The sequence below is a fragment of the Drosophila sechellia genome, chromosome 3L, assembly GCF_004382195.2.
Source record: "Drosophila sechellia strain sech25 chromosome 3L, ASM438219v1, whole genome shotgun sequence".
In the NCBI taxonomy this organism is placed as follows: domain Eukaryota; kingdom Metazoa; phylum Arthropoda; class Insecta; order Diptera; family Drosophilidae; genus Drosophila; species Drosophila sechellia.
This window is the reverse complement of record NC_045951.1, coordinates 21,074,023-21,088,733: the sequence shown is the minus strand read 5'-3', so window position 1 is coordinate 21,088,733 and position 14,711 is coordinate 21,074,023. Positions and strand designations below refer to the sequence as shown.

Genomic DNA, 14,711 nt, shown 5'->3' with positions numbered 1-14,711 from the left:
ACGCCTAAATAAAGCAAAAGTTTATAGCACTGTGGTGCAGCACTTTGATAACGGATCTAGCTGAGACCCAAACCACATGGCGCTGTCAGTGCTGCCCAGTTGGCGCCTTTATTCAAATGCAAGGTCATTGCTACCAGTCGGTTTGCCAAATAAACAACTTTATTCCGTACATTACGTGGGAACTGGATAGGGGGTTACACAGAGAGCCTAAACTGCAGGAATGTAGGTGAGCACCAGCATCAGGTACGAGCCCGAATTGCTCTAGAATTATAATTAAGAAGCGAATTGCATTGTTTTTAAACGTTGGCCCTCCTTTCCAACTAGCAAATTTATTGTCAAGAAATGAAAGATATTAAAAACTTTAATATCACTTTAGCCAGCACTAACCCTAATGATTGCACTGCCAATTGAATTTAAGCGGCCTATTTTGGGAGCATCAACTAAGTTGCTACACTCGCTTGGGACAGGAGCCAAAACGGTAGACCACCTGGTGATCGTAAAGCTGGCCGGGATTGAGCACGACTGAGGGAAAGTCACAGTGGTTCATGGCGTCCGGGTACTTCTGCGTCTGCAGAGTGAAGGCTCCCTGGCGGACATAGTTGGACCCATCCTTGCCCGAGATGGGGATGTCCGAGCTGTCCTCGCTCGGCAGATGGTTTGCCGTGCTGAACTGGAGGCCCGGCTGGTTGGTGTGCACCTCCATGAACCGTCCACTGCATGGGTGAACCACGCGGGCGACCAATTGCACCCGGTTGGGAGGAATGTCCACGCAGAAATGGTTGTCAAAACCGCCCAGCGGGCAGGTGGACACCTGATTCAGCCGCTTGCCCAGACTGACCAGGCTGGAGAAGTCGTACGGGGTGGTGCGCACGCGCATAAGCTTCCCGGTGGGCAGGAGCTCCTGGTCTACGTCCACTATCTTCTGGGCCTTGATCATCAGCATGTGTTGATAGAGCGAGTCCCGACCCGCGCCGTGTCCGGCCAAATTGAAGAAGCTGTGGTTCGAGATGTTCACCGCCGTGGTGGCCTTCGTCCGCGCCTCGATACGCATCCCGAAGCAGCCCGTCTCGTTGAGTGAGAAGTTGATGTTGGTGGTCAGCTCGCCCGGATAGCCCTCGTGCCCGTCTGGCGAGATGTGCTGCAGGGTGACACCGTCCTTGTGCACCCCCACCACGTCCCATATGACGCTGTCGAAGCCCACGAACCCGCCGTTCTGGTGATGCCTATCCCGCAAGTTTCGACTCACACTGACCTCCTTGCCGCAGAGCTTGAAGCGCCCGTGTGCTGTACGATTGGCCATCCGGCCAATGGTGGCTCCAAAGAAGTATTGCTGGTTACGGTAGTACCCTGCCACGTCGTCGTAGCCCAGGCACACGTCCTCCAGCTTGCCGTTGAAGTCGGGCACCTTCAAGGACTGTATGATGGCACCCATCGTCAGAATCGACACCGACATGCCGCGCTCTGTGACAAGAGTGAAGCGCCGGACACGGTCGGTCTTCTGCGTCATCGGGTTGACGGCGATGCCGAACATGTCTTCGATCACTCGCACCATCGTGGATCTCCTGATTTTTGCCAAATACCTAAAGGAGGATTACTAAAATTTTGTATTGCCTTACTGTGGCGACGGGCTTGAGAATTTCAAAGGGCTCGAACGCTTTATGTTCAGATCAAAGCCCACTGGGATGGGAGTTTCGAAACGTTAAGCGTTACATTTTTTTAATCGTAGTAATGCCTGTTAGTCAAACTGAAATCTGTTCGTAGTTTCGTTTGTTAGTAAGAAGACTAACCGAGTCGCAGAAGAGTTAAGGATCAATGAACGATTTCATATAACCGTAAACACGGGAACTTAGGGATTCCAGATGTTGGAAGCAGCGCCCCTTCTTCTAGCCACAACACTTAACACTTGATCCTCAGGAAAGGAGTCTTGCGTTGCACATATGCCTATTATTGCGTGGACCATATATGTATATGTATGTATGATGACCCTGGGCGCCCCGCCCAACTATCCCGTTTATTCTGCTGTTTTAATATAATGATATTCGACTTATTTTAAAAAAGAGTAGCTAAACAAAACATTAAGTACTTGGGGGTTGGACTTTATTAACGAGAGATCACGACGACGCTTATGGATCGTTGTTGCAACAGCACTTCCAGGACTCCTCGACCTTAAACCAGTAGAGGACATCGTGCCGATACTTCTCGTTCGGCTCGAGGCTGATCGAAGGGAACTCCGGGTGGTTCATGGCATCGGGGAACTTCTCCGTCTCCACGCAGAAGGAGCCGTGCTTCTCATACTTAGTGCAATTTTTGCCCACTATCGAGGTCAGATTGTTCGCGGTGTAGAACTGCATGCCGGGCTGGTCGGTCCAAACCTCCAGTACCCGGCAAGATGGCGGATGCACGATCTTAGCCACCTTGGCTACACTTTTTTGCACACGTCCTCCGTTGACCACGAAGCAGTTGTCGTAGCCCTTGATCTGACGATTCTCGAACTGCATAAGTCGGTCGCGCATCAGAACCGGCAGCCTGAGATCAAAGACGGTGTCATTGACGTCGACTAGCTTCCCCGTGGGGATCTGTAGCTCGTCCGTGTCAACGATCTGATCGGACGCAATCTCCACCGTGTGCTCGGAAAGACCCTTCGCTCCGGATCCGTGTCCCGCCAGGTTGAAGTAGGCGTGGCTCGACAGGTTGACCATGGTGGAGCGATCTGTGGTGGCCTCGTACCTGACCCACAAACGATTCTCGTTGTCCAGCTGGTAGGTGATGAGGCACGTCAGCTTGCCCGGATAGCCCTCGTGGCCGTGGGGCGATACGTGCCGGAATATCACTCCCTCGGCCGACTTCTGTACCACCTCCCATATGACGCTATCGAATCCAATGAAGCCACCGTGCAGCTGGAATTTGTCCTGAAATTGATCGATTCCTATATTTCATATTCTTTATTTGCTCAAACTAGAAATACTATAAATTTGTATGAATTCCCTATAGATATCAATCACTCAAAGAAAACCCCCTTCTCAAGGATTTCGATTTATGAATTTTTATCTCAAATCTAAAGATCGAGATCGAACAATTCTCATACCCTGCTTGCGTCGAAAAATATCAACATACAAATCGTTTTCGTGTCGAAATCAAATCAAATCTCATAAGATTGATGGCACCGAGTACGTTGAGCATAACCGATCTTGGTTTTTTCGTTCTCGATTTTCCTGAGTGATGGAAATTGACAAAACAAATGAACGGTCTGAAACAAACTTGTATGTATGTATTTGGATTCGTCACTATAATCTATAATCTTAACTATAACTGCATGCTTAATCTCAACTAATAAGCCAGATCGACTTGGCAATTGACCTTGATTGCAAATCCACTTTATGGGGTCGGAACAAGTATCGGGTATACCAATCGAAAAACTTCTAAGCCTAAGTATTGAACTTATCCTAAACAAGAGTCAAATAGGCTAATCTCAAACAGTAAAAAAAAATCACTTGGTCACTTGGGAAATATTTACCTGGATATTTTTTGTCACCGAGACTTTCATGTCGTTAAACGTATACTCGCCATTGGCCACTCGGTTGGCCACTCGTCCGAGGGTCCCTCCGATATAGGCTCCCTTGTTGGCCAAGTAGCTGGCGATGTCGTCGAAGCCGAGGCACACGTCATCCACCTTCTTGTAGGCGTCCGGCAAGCAGACGCTCTGGATGATGGCCCCCAGTTGGATCACCGACACGGTCATGCCCTTGGAGTTCTTGAGCGTGTATCGGCGCACCATTTCCGGCGACTTGGTGAACGGGTTCACGGCCAAGCCGAAGATCTCCTCCTCTAGGGTAATTGACATCTCGGCGCGTCTCGGTGTCGTTCCTTCCCCTTGAAACGGCTGACAGCAACTGCCTGGGTATCAGGCATACTCCGATCCGGCACACCTCTGTTTACTGCGAGTTCGCCTCTGATTGTGATTATGAATAGCCAAAGTCGTTCGGGTCGCGAGCTTCTCCCTCAAAGTCAAACCGGGCAATCAGCTTGTCAGAAGTCGATTGCCCATCCCCCGCATTTTACCGCCCACAATAATGAGAGATAAAGCCGCCCTGTAATCGCCACTTGACTAGAATTTAGAATAGTTCCTCAGGGGCGCGACTTTCGCGAGAGCTCATAAAACAAAAAGAGCTCTTTGTTCAGGCGTCTCGACAACGAGGTACCCATTTTTGTTGTATGATTATATTTAAGAATATGTAACAGAAAAAATCAGTTAACAGGATTTTCTTACATATTTTCCATTTTTCGGCTCTATATAGTAGCCTCCATACGCATCACACTCACTGTGCTTTTCGTCACTACGAAGATTTCCGTCTGACATAATGGGTTATAAAATCTCTTTGTGTTGATTTCTGTTTCCATGATCAAACGTTATTTATGCACTAAGGTAATCGAAAAGCGATTTTTAGAATTATTTAATTTGATAAATATTTTATTTAGCAATATTTACAGTTGTGAGCAAGAGGCTGTGCCAGTTTTATAAGTTTGTATGTACATTTTCATTAAACAAAATAAATGCAGTCCGTTGTCACAGGGGCTAGTACTTGTTTATGTTGAACAGCCGCACGCCGTGGAACTGCGGCAGCTTCGGAAGCGTGACGACCACCAGGGATATAAAGTTTGCGATAAAGTGTTCCGTGTTGTTTCGGGTGTACAGGCAGGTAAGTAGGAAACTATAAAAAAGTCAAGTATTTCATGTGAATATCTATGTTGAGCAATATATTCATTATATATAAAGTAATTCAATTAACTGCAGTACATAAGAAGTATTTACCGACATTAAAATAAGTTCAGAATTTAAATCTTCATTAAGTGTTTAATTATTTTTTTTAATATATTTCCCTCTAAATTTGCCGGATGACATACTTAGTGACTTTATCTTTTCGCTGACTTACAGAACGTATTCACTTACAGAACAATGGGAACAGCGGTGAGGAATTTGCGGGTTGTGGTCATCTGTACACCGTCATCGATCTGTTCCCAGTGCGTCCAACGCCGGCTGGGATCGTTCTCCGTGCTCAGCCAGGGAGCGCCCTTGATGACGTGCAGGAAGTACAGGTGGGCCTGGGAAGAGGGATTAGGATAAAGACTGACTTCTCATCGACGCCATGACCACTCACTGCATTGTGAAGCAGATTGGTGGCCGTCCAGGCCCACGGAATGCTGACGAAGGGCACTGATAAGAAGAGCAGGTGCACCGACAGTAGGCCCAGGAGGTATGCTAGCCAGAATCCCCGGGCACTCAGCCAGGAGCTGTTTGGATTCGCCTCGCCGTGGCCTCCCGCAATGGACGTCATGGGGTAGAATTGTTAACCTTTGGTTCCGAAACACTTTAATAACAAATATTTATCATTTACGCACAGTGTGACCGCGCATGCATATAAATATCAATATGACAATAATATACCAAATTATTTAAGAGAAAACAGAAATTTGAAAAACTAAAAATGTTTAATAAAATTTGAATTCAAGCTTTTGTAGTTTTCTATTAAATATATCAATATTGTACTTACAAATTTAACCTAATCCTAAGCTGTATTTGTTTACTTATTTGATTAAACCTTAAAGTTTTTTTTATTGATATTGATGGACCACAACTGTAAATGTTAGTTTATAGTGGCGCCGGCTTAGTTTCATTCAAAAATCATTTTCGGTTTCTTGGAACAGAGAACAAAAATTTACCTTCATGCCAAAAAAAATTTCAGAAATCATTGAAAAATTAATATAAATATTGAGCCATCAGTTGATAATTTATGTAATTTATTCTTTAATTAGAAAATATTTGAGCTTATCTGTTCTTAACTTAAAAGTAAAGCTTAAGAGAAAAATCGCGTAAGAAATGAGGCACAATTACTTCATAAGAAATAGAAAGTAAAAGTACCAAAGGGATGTATGGAATAAATAACAAATAAATCTTAATTCCTTCATTATGTTTACCCCTATATTCTGCTCATACTAAAAATATATCTTGTTACAAACTTTGAATCACTATAAATCATAAATCGAATATCAAATGGAACTTGTGACCTAGTGGAAATATGATAGTTCCGTATTATATTTCAGTATTTTATTATAGGGTGACCAGACACTGTGAAGGATCAGCCATTTTGTTGTTTTGGCGTTGAAAATTTTTTGGCATGATGAAGGCGTAGAAAAAAGATTCTGAGCTATTTAGATCGAGAACTTTTTCAATTGTCAAAAATGACACAGCATCATTAAGTGAATACAGTTTACTCAAGAACGCATAGATATGAGCGGATCCAATGCAAAGTCCTCGGGGACTGGTGAGTACCAATATATACCTCCCTACCTAAGTTGTCCGAAGCCCCGCTGACACAAATCCGCACAGGCTTTGGTAGCCACATTCCCAGCATCGAGGAAAAGAACAAGCAGATCCAGCAGGAAACCATGATGGAGAAGCTGCGGGCCAAGTACCGGAACAAGCCAAAGAGCTATGAGGAGATCAAGAAGTCGGTGCGTATGTACTTTATCGAGAAGCACTACCCTCTGGACCCACTGTGCAAGGCCACGCTGCAGTCGGCGCTGGATAAGTTGCAGCACTACATCAAGGTCACGTCACGCCACGGCCTTGTGGAGCGTTTGGAGAGCCTCTCGCGCCAGCTTGGCCTTAAGTTTATGGAGGACCAGCAGCTGCTCTTCATATCCACGGACATGTTCTACGTAGAGATCCTGCTGGACGCCGCCGGCAGTCTGTCGGACGTCAAGGTGCACCACGAGTGCAAGATCGAGCAACAGTCCAGCGAGCTAGTGGCCTGCCTCAAGTCCGGCGACTTTGCAGACTTTACGGTGCAACTCGAAGGTCTGTCCTCAATTTACCAGCTGAATGCCGAGCCCAAGGTGAAAAAGAAGGCGTTTGTGGCGCTTCAGGCCATGGAGACCGACATCCAGAGCCTCTACCAACTGCACCTGCAAAGTCACTCCGGAGACAGCTACTCCCTCATGACGAGTTCATCGGTGGGTCTGGTGCTGCCCCGTCGCGGTGGCCATCCCATGAAGCTGACTTATTTCTGCCCGCCGCTCCACCTTCCCGAAGGGGATCCAAAACTGGCCAGCGGCGATTTCACCATCGACCAGGTAATGCGAAGCAGCTACGGACTGAGTGCCACCATCAATCTGGAAGGCTCATCAGCCAACAAACTGCAGACTTTGCCAACGGTGACCTTGGTCCGCGATTCCCAAACGGGCTTGGAGGTTCCCACCTATGCCCAACTCAACCAGAACAACTCGCTGCTGATGCCGGCCACGTATGTACTGCGGCTGAACAAACCCATGCCTGTTTGCCTGGAATCACTAAAGGCTCTCGGTCTGCCCGGGCTAGACTCCGTTGCCACGCCCCCTAGTCCTCCCACCACAGTGCTTAATCTCATTGTACAAACTGCATCGAAGCAGGCCATTAAGAACACACAGCGCGGTCTGTATGTGAATTTACCTAAAGAGACGCACTGCTATTTCTTTACCGACAACCGCAAACTGCAGGGAACCCTGGTATCATCGCTGCCCTTCACTGAACCCGCCCAGGTTCCGCGAATCGTGGCGTTCCTCAAGAAACAAGCTCTCTTCTACACTCTGCTCGCAAGCTGTGTTCGTGAGCAGCAGAAGCAGTATAATGGTGAGTTCGGTACATCCCTTCCCCCATTCCTATGATAATAATATTTTTCCTATGCTCATTCGTCCCAGATATGGACAGCACTGTGATACTGGAGGTAACCGCTGTTTCATTTAACCAAATCACGGTTGAGCTGCAGCACCCGTACGAAGAGTCGCTGGCCACTGTGGATTTTCTGCTTGAGGACGGTCAGCCCACGTGTAGCGTTTACTGTCTGACCAATGAATACGAGCTGCTGTCCCAGAAGTTGACCCGAACCGTTCGCAAAGTGGTATCCATTCCGATGGTCATCTACAAGTTGCTCAAGTGTTGGGATGAGGAGCACGAATTCAAACTGCACGGCGCGATTGGTCCTGGGGCTGGTTCTGGAGCAATCGGAGGTGGAGGCATGAGTGGTGGTGGACCAGTCTCGGGAGTAGGCAATAGCTTTAGCCAGTTTGCAATGGATACGACGACGCCTACAGATGGAAGCCTTCCCGGAGGTGGCTTCACCAACATTAACAACCTTAAAATGGATGCTAAGTCGCGATCTCTAGCGGATGCTTTTGCCGCTTCTACTTCGGCAGCAGCGGCCATAGCGGGTCTGATCAATCTCAAGCGCGAAACCGATCCACAGTCTGCTTGTTCGAGCAGTGGCACCACAGTCAGCGGCAGCTCCGGTTCATCCGGCTCCGCTAAGACGAGTGACCATGACATTGCTGACAAGTACAAAAATATCTGGAAGGACAAGACTCCAAATTTGAAGCATTGCGTCAGCATCACCCCCATCCCAGGAGATGGAAAGTCTGGGTCAGCTGGGGGAGTGTCCGGCGTTGAGGTACAGAGAACGGGTGGGATTGAAATTATTCCATTGAATGCCCAGGCGGCTGTCGCCGGAGGAGGTGTTCAAGCCTCATCCAGTGCCACTCCCACGACTATAACTATTACCCCTATAACGGGCAAGGATCCCAGTAAGGACTCAACGAAAAAGAGCACCTCTGTTTCAGCTGGAGTAGGTGTGGCCGCAAAGCGTCCCCACGAGAGTAGCACAAGTAGTTCGTCTACGTCCGGTGGTAGTGGTTCTGGCAGCTCCATGTCATCTTCAGCCAGCAGCGGCTCTTCAGATACGCAGAAGGAAAAGAAGCGCAAGAAAAAGCGCGACGATTCGCCAATGGGACCGCCGGAGAAGATCTATTCTAGGCAAAACTCGCCTGCAGGTGGCGGAGATGCTTCCGCAACTGGTGGAGTGGTTCGCAAGTTCTCCTCTCCCTCGTCGTCACCCAAAGCTGGTGGCGCTGGGCAGGGTCTAATGGCCGGAGTGCCGACCGCCCGTCCCAGCCCCAAGCACTCGCCCGTGTATAGCAGTCCCAAGCATAACACCGCCTCCAACAGCCCGAAGTCGCCGTTTGGCACACACTCACCCAAACACGGCTCATCCGGAAAGCCGAGCATGTCAACGCTCAAGAGTGCAGCTACAGCCGCCACCATCTTAAGTCCCAAGGGCGATAAGTCCTCGTCAGCTGTGGGGAGCACATCTTCGGGACCATCTGCCTCCTCGGGATCCGGCGGAGCTACTGGCCTGGTCAGGTCATTTGCCAGCGTTGGAGCACCGCCGCCACCACCTCCAATCCCTCCATTAGCGAGCGCGAGCGGATCTATCAGCAGCAGCCAGAGTTTAAAGAAGGAGAAAACCTCTTCGGCATCCGGTTCCAATTCCACAACATCCTCGGCAACTGCAGGTGTCTCATCTGGCGGAGGTATTTCACCGGCTAGTGTGGCTGCTGCAGTAGCTGCCCTGAAATCCTCACAACAGCAGCTGAAATCAGTCGCCAGTCTTTCGCATCTGGCGGCGGGCGGAGGACTTGGTAGCTATGCGGCCCCGTCGGGAGCGGGAGTGCCTGGTGCAGCCGCAGTGGTGGTGGGAGCTGGAGCTGGCGCAGGAGCGGGGGCCTCCGGACTGGAGATGAGTGCCCTGCGCAAGGGCATGGCGGGAGGTGCGGTAAGTCCGTTTTCATTATAAGTGCTCCACTCCACACCACACCAACCCACCCCCAGCATCTCCCACTGGAAGCCTAACACGTAGTTGACTCTCTGCCACCTCTCCTAACCAATGCAGAATCAAACTCAGAGCGAACCTATCTTTAAACTAATGCAAATGCTGTATTTACCTTAGCTATAAAACGATTTGTAATTCGCCTACCTCTGCTGTAGTTGAAAATGATTACATTTAGTACTATGATTATTATTTTTGTTAGTGTTTCGTTTTGCCTTTTCTAATTTTTGTAAATACATATGATTCTATTATTTGTCATATATACTGCTGCATCCGTTTTATTTTCCAAAACTCGTATGGTAATGGGGCTTATCCAACACTCAGTATCCCCAAAACATAAGCTTAAACCTCTTTTTCTGCATTGAGAACGTATGTATTTAGTTTGATTTGTATTGTTGCTCGGCGTGCATGTGGCTTGTAGAAAACCATGGCGTACTAAAAGCTGGTTCGCCAAGTCTATAGTGCCAATATTATTGGTGGATTTATAAAAATGTATATGCATATGAATTTTAAGCTTTGTTAAGAACTTCTGTAGATTATCTGTATATTAGTAGTGCATCTTGACTCTACGAGTATTATAATTTGATAATAATTTGATCTTATTTAAATATTTACTACGTTTAAAATTAGTCCTTAATGTGCGTGTACAGTAACGTTGAAAGTAGCTGCACAAGCGCTTGCCTCATACATTTTGTCCTAAGAAATATATTTTGTATCCGACTCAACTTTTAAGCTAATTATTAACGGGGTCCATTCTTCTTTCTTCCTGTCTGTATTCCCGTCCTACACGACCCATGGTTGTGAAATCCCACAATATTTTCTTTTGCTAAACGTGATGTTCCCCTTTTGATTGTTATAATTTCTTTTCTGGTTTATTTTTGGTTTCTTTGGTCCCTAACACACACACAACCACATGCTTACTTTGTCAGGTTAGTTTGATGACGTCGACGGCAGCTTTAGCGCCAACAATTCCGGCACCAACAACAACAGTGGCAGCGGGAGCAGCGGGCTCGGCAGCGTCATTGGTGTCTCCAGTCTCGGCGGTAGTGGGTCAGGGGCAGGAAACAGCGGGAGCAGCGGCAGCAGCAACACTGGCAACAGCAACAATTCTGCAGCAGCAGCAACAGCCGGGAGCAGCGCCAACTAGTAGCTGCTTAACCACCAGCGGGGGCAGCAACGACTCCGCCGGGAGCAGCAATCCGGCCGGAGCCTCCACGGAATACATGGTGAAGCCCAGCAGCCAAGAGGGCCTCAAGCTGACCATCAACAAGACGGGAAGCAGCAAGAGCTCCGGCTCCGGCTCTAGTTCCTCCTCTGGACTCCAAGCGAAAGCAAAAAGCAGTAGCATCGGCGCCACGAGCTTCGCTGGGTCCACCGGATCCACGAAGAAGCAGCATACCGGACTCAAGCCGGGCGTTAACAGCGGACCCGCTTCCAAGAAGGCCACCGCAGCGGTATCGTCCGCTACGGCTTCATCTAGCAAGCATTTCTTCCAGAAGGCAAACTCATCGGGCAATCTCAGCAGCAAGCTCAGCGGGTCGGGAGCAGGTGGCGGAATTCCGCTGACCAAAAGCAACAGCACTAACTCCTTCCAAGAGCACAATGCCCCCAGGCGGCGTCCCAGTATGGGAGCCCTGGCCAGCGGCAGCAGTGCAGGAGGCAGCGGGCAGCGCAAGTTAGGATCCACTTCGGCAGGAGGCAGTGGATCTTCGGGGTCGGTATCGCCGGCCCTTAGCGGCTCAATGTCGCAACCACCGCCGCGATTCGATCACCACACAGATATGATGACCATCCTCCAATATGCTTCTCCGACAATGGCAGCAAGCATGGAAGGCTTCATCAAGGGGCTGCACAACAAATTCCAGATCCCAAAGTTATCGCAGAGAGGAAGCGGATGCAACACAAACAGTGGACGCAGCACGCCAAGTGGCAGTTCAGAACCGGCTTCAGCTGGAACCTCATCTTCGATATTAGGACCTGCTGCCAGCTCTACTGGACTGACGGAGCCGGAAGCGAAGCCGCCGGTGCCTCCTCCGCCTTCTGGCAATGAAGGACTGCTCAACCTAAGCAGCACGGCGGGTACGCCATCGGCGGATGGGATAGATGAGGAGCTTTTGGCTAGCCTGGCTGGCGAATGACAGAAGGAAGACAGCCGTCATGAGATATTCCTGTTGCTCTATGCGATTTTCTCTTAAAGCTAGCATAGTGATTAAGTTAAGATGAGTTAGTTTAAAGCCATTAGTTACATGATTTTGTTTTATGATGCATAGGAATTAAGGATCATATTAGGCAATTTCTTAACATTATCGGCAGAAAAATGATTTAAAACTCCAAAGGAAATAAATAAAATTTTACAACACGATGGCGAATTTGGTACAAAATCTCAGAGATTATTCCCGATTCTGTGAAGGCGATCAAACTGAAATCACCTTATGTTTTAAAAATTCATTAGGTAAATCTTAAGGAAAGCGATGCGATATGTACGATAACATCGCTCTAAATATGTTGTAGAGTATAATAAATGTATTCAGTTGGAAATTGTTGGGCTTTGCATATTTATTTGGTTGCTGGCGGACTATTCTATTATTTTTTAAGTGTTGGTAAATAGTGTTGAAACAGCTCGAAGAAAGTTTTTTTCAAACTCTTGCTCAGAAAACCGTTCCACGGAGGCCCTGAAAGCGAACCAAAATATATTAAAGTGTGCAAACTATAAATGTTTATCTAGTTACCTGGCTGCGCTTCGAATACCATTCATTTCTGAGTTGTTAACAATAATATTTAATATGGTTTCTGCGTATTCAACGGCGTCTGTAGCCAGGAATCCGTTCTGACTTCCCGCGGAGGTTTCGACAATGTCAAGCAATGGACCCCCCGACCTGTGGGCCACCATTATAAGGCCAGCAGCCATGGACTCGACGATTCCGATGCCGAAATGTTCGTTCCACATAGTGTGGATGCCTATGCGGGCGGTTTGATACAACTTAAGCAGGTCTTCGTAAGGGACATTCACACTAAATTGCACATTGTTCTCGAGCGACAGATGCTTTGTCAAGTCCTGCATGTTTTTTAATCGCTCGTAGTCATCTTCATTTCGGCAGGAGCCCACAATAACCAACTTAATTTGGTTCCAAAGGGCCTCGTCTTGGGACAAGAGAGTTCGGAGCTCATATATGGCTTGCAGCTGGAGGGGATGGTCTTTCTCTGGGCGGAACTGTCCGACAGACAGAATGATGAATTCATCGCCCATTTCCGTATGCTGAAGGCTCTTTAGGTGGCTAACCTCGCACGGAGGGTAAACCCGGTGGGTTTTGAAGGGCACATCCCACAGTTGCAGAATATGATTCTCGGTCCATGAGGAGTTTACCATAATAGTCTCAGCACAACAGCCAACCCACTTGTACATCTGAAATGGGGTAACTTGGTATACAGCTGTGCATTGACTCATTTGAATTTTAACACTCACTCTTGAGAAGACACGGTAGTAGGCAAGCTTAGTCCAGGTGAGAAAGGGGTTCCTCGCCACGTACTTCTTGTTGTTGTGAGACATCTGTCGCTGCTGAACCCTCTTCAACATATCGGTGCTAATAACCGGATAGTGCACATAGCAGCCCACCTTGGACTGGGCCAAGTAGCGGAACAGAGGATACGTAAAGGCGTAACCCATGGTGTCGATATAGATGTCGGGCGGAAACCTGCAGAGTGCCTCCAGACCTAGGACCATCGATCCAATGCTCTGGCCCAGCAGAGTGAAATGCGGATAGTTCTTGGCCTCGATCCAGTGGCGTTGCTTCAGGAAGACGAACTTCACATTGTCACTATCGACGGCAATGTTGAAGACATTCTTCGCCTTTTGCAGTATGGAATTGGGAGAGGCGTCTATGTCGCCTGTGTATATTACCACCTTGGCGTTCTGGTACTTTTCCTTTTAATTAGAATATCAAATCTAAAAGATTAGTATAGTGGCTAGAAAATACAATACGAATTAATCAAATTAATGAGCTATCTAGCTATAGTATTCAGATGTAATTTACAGGATATCCAAAGTCGAACAGAATGAAAAGAAAGCATCCTGCTGAGGAACTACTCCCATGCATTATATGTTAATTCTTCTAGTTTTTGGCCAGTATGTACTTATACTCATTCTAATGATAACTATTATATCAGCTGGTGATCGATCAACAACAAGACACGTATGAATTCATGAAGGTTTTGCTGTTTTTCCAATGTTACCTGTAGTGCTCTCACGGCACACCACAATACACGTTCACCGCCGCCACCTGCGTTGCAATACGGGTGGAAAATGCCCACGTTGATGCCATTTTCCGACGATGTGTGCAACTTATTCTTCCGGCTAAGCAACCATTGTCTCAGGAAAAGGAACGAGAGTACTGCCACCAACGCAAGCGATATCAACAACCAGAGACTGCGGATAACATGAGTCAGTATATCTGGCGGGAAAAGGGTTACTATTCTTACAGAAACAGAAACATTATGGGCTGTTCTTCAACGATGCATTATTATTACACGTAAATTGACAATACTGCATTATCTCGAATTAGGGATGGCAGTGTGGTATCAACTCCATCAATGAAAGCCGATATCTGCGATTTGGGAAAGTATTTTAAAAGTAATATTTATCGATAAGAATATCGAATTTAATTTATTAGGTTTTACAGTACATGATATAAAGTTATTGACTTAAACAATATTGAAAAATAAATATACCATACACAAAATTTATTGTAAGTACTATCAATGATTTATTAGTAACACAATAAGAGAATTGGTACTTTACAAATCAGGCTAGCTTAAATGAATAAGCACTTATTTCGTGTAAAATAACTAGGAAGTTGTTTCGAAATCCGAGTATTCGAAAATTCGTATCAATTTAATTAAACATTTTCATTATTATTTCTACTTGTTTCATAATTTCTAAAGCTGCTAGTACATTTTAGAGTCAGTCTCATTTTCATACTTTTAAGTTTTAAAGCAACTTTTAAAATTTTAAAGCAAATT

At 47.0% G+C, this 14,711-nt stretch overlaps 5 protein-coding genes across 6 annotated transcripts; 1 reads left to right on the top strand and 4 right to left on the bottom strand.

The window, feature by feature from the left end:
• Positions 1–286: 286 nt before the first annotated feature.
• Positions 287–1,698, bottom strand: LOC6616485 (aldose 1-epimerase). Its single transcript, XM_002040810.2, has one exon. The coding sequence runs from the start codon at positions 1,550–1,552 to the stop codon at positions 449–451; it is 1,104 nt and encodes a 367-aa protein (XP_002040846.1). The 5' UTR covers positions 1,553–1,698; the 3' UTR covers positions 287–448.
• A 382-nt stretch (positions 1,699–2,080) lies between these two features.
• LOC6616484 (aldose 1-epimerase) lies at positions 2,081–3,956 on the bottom strand. The gene is made up of 2 exons (XM_002040809.2): positions 3,515–3,956; positions 2,081–2,909 (listed from the first exon to the last, which is right to left on the bottom strand). Exons 1-2 carry the CDS (start codon positions 3,839–3,841, stop codon positions 2,124–2,126), a joined length of 1,113 nt encoding a protein of 370 aa, XP_002040845.1. The 5' UTR covers positions 3,842–3,956; the 3' UTR covers positions 2,081–2,123.
• Positions 3,957–4,528: 572 nt separating this feature from the next.
• LOC6616483 (ORM1-like protein) lies at positions 4,529–5,404 on the bottom strand. Its single transcript, XM_002040808.2, has 3 exons — positions 5,157–5,404; positions 4,949–5,100; positions 4,529–4,709 (listed from the first exon to the last, which is right to left on the bottom strand). Exons 1-3 carry the CDS (start codon positions 5,331–5,333, stop codon positions 4,574–4,576), a joined length of 465 nt encoding a protein of 154 aa, XP_002040844.1. The 5' UTR covers positions 5,334–5,404; the 3' UTR covers positions 4,529–4,573.
• A 738-nt stretch (positions 5,405–6,142) lies between these two features.
• LOC6616482 (mediator of RNA polymerase II transcription subunit 1) lies at positions 6,143–12,233 on the top strand. 2 transcript variants are annotated; one of them, XM_002040807.2, is made up of 4 exons: positions 6,143–6,320; positions 6,386–7,666; positions 7,735–9,641; positions 10,625–12,233. In XM_002040807.2, the coding sequence occupies exons 1-4, from the start codon at positions 6,287–6,289 to the stop codon at positions 11,831–11,833; spliced, it is 4,431 nt and encodes a 1,476-aa protein (XP_002040843.1). In that variant the 5' UTR covers positions 6,143–6,286; the 3' UTR covers positions 11,834–12,233. The 2 variants fall into 2 exon arrangements, with proteins under 2 accessions (XP_002040843.1, XP_032575948.1); XM_032720057.1 differs by having other exon boundaries at positions 10,630–10,945.
• Positions 12,234–14,280, bottom strand: LOC6616481 (GDP-Man:Man(3)GlcNAc(2)-PP-Dol alpha-1,2-mannosyltransferase). The gene is made up of 5 exons (XM_002040806.2): positions 14,172–14,280; positions 13,926–14,118; positions 13,159–13,617; positions 12,425–13,098; positions 12,234–12,367 (listed from the first exon to the last, which is right to left on the bottom strand). Exons 1-5 carry the CDS (start codon positions 14,183–14,185, stop codon positions 12,286–12,288), a joined length of 1,422 nt encoding a protein of 473 aa, XP_002040842.1. The 5' UTR covers positions 14,186–14,280; the 3' UTR covers positions 12,234–12,285.
• Positions 14,281–14,711: the final 431 nt, after the last annotated feature.

Coding starts and splice junctions, on each gene's coding strand:
- LOC6616485 (XM_002040810.2), bottom strand. CDS start 1,552: ATGGTGCGAGTGATCGAAGACATGTTCGGCATCGCCGTCAACCCGATG.
- LOC6616482 (XM_002040807.2), top strand. CDS start 6,287: ATGAGCGGATCCAATGCAAAGTCCTCGGGGACTG. Junction 6,321..6,385: donor TGCAAAGTCCTCGGGGACTG/GTGAGTACCAAT, acceptor AAATCCGCACAG/GCTTTGGTAGCCACATTCCC. Junction 7,667..7,734: donor GCAGCAGAAGCAGTATAATG/GTGAGTTCGGTA, acceptor CATTCGTCCCAG/ATATGGACAGCACTGTGATA.
- LOC6616484 (XM_002040809.2), bottom strand. CDS start 3,841: ATGTCAATTACCCTAGAGGAGGAGATCTTCGGCTTGGCCGTGAACCCG. Junction 2,910..3,514: donor CGGTGACAAAAAATATCCAG/GTAAATATTTCC, acceptor GATCAATTTCAG/GACAAATTCCAGCTGCACGG.
- LOC6616481 (XM_002040806.2), bottom strand. Junction 13,099..13,158: donor ACTACCGTGTCTTCTCAAGA/GTGAGTGTTAAA, acceptor ACCCCATTTCAG/ATGTACAAGTGGGTTGGCTG. Junction 12,368..12,424: donor GGTATTCGAAGCGCAGCCAG/GTAACTAGATAA, acceptor GTTCGCTTTCAG/GGCCTCCGTGGAACGGTTTT.
- LOC6616483 (XM_002040808.2), bottom strand. CDS start 5,333: ATGACGTCCATTGCGGGAGGCCACGGCGAGGCGAATCCAAACAGCTCC. Junction 5,101..5,156: donor CCAATCTGCTTCACAATGCA/GTGAGTGGTCAT, acceptor CCCTCTTCCCAG/GCCCACCTGTACTTCCTGCA. Junction 4,710..4,948: donor ACCGCTGTTCCCATTGTTCT/GTAAGTGAATAC, acceptor ACTTTTTTATAG/TTTCCTACTTACCTGCCTGT.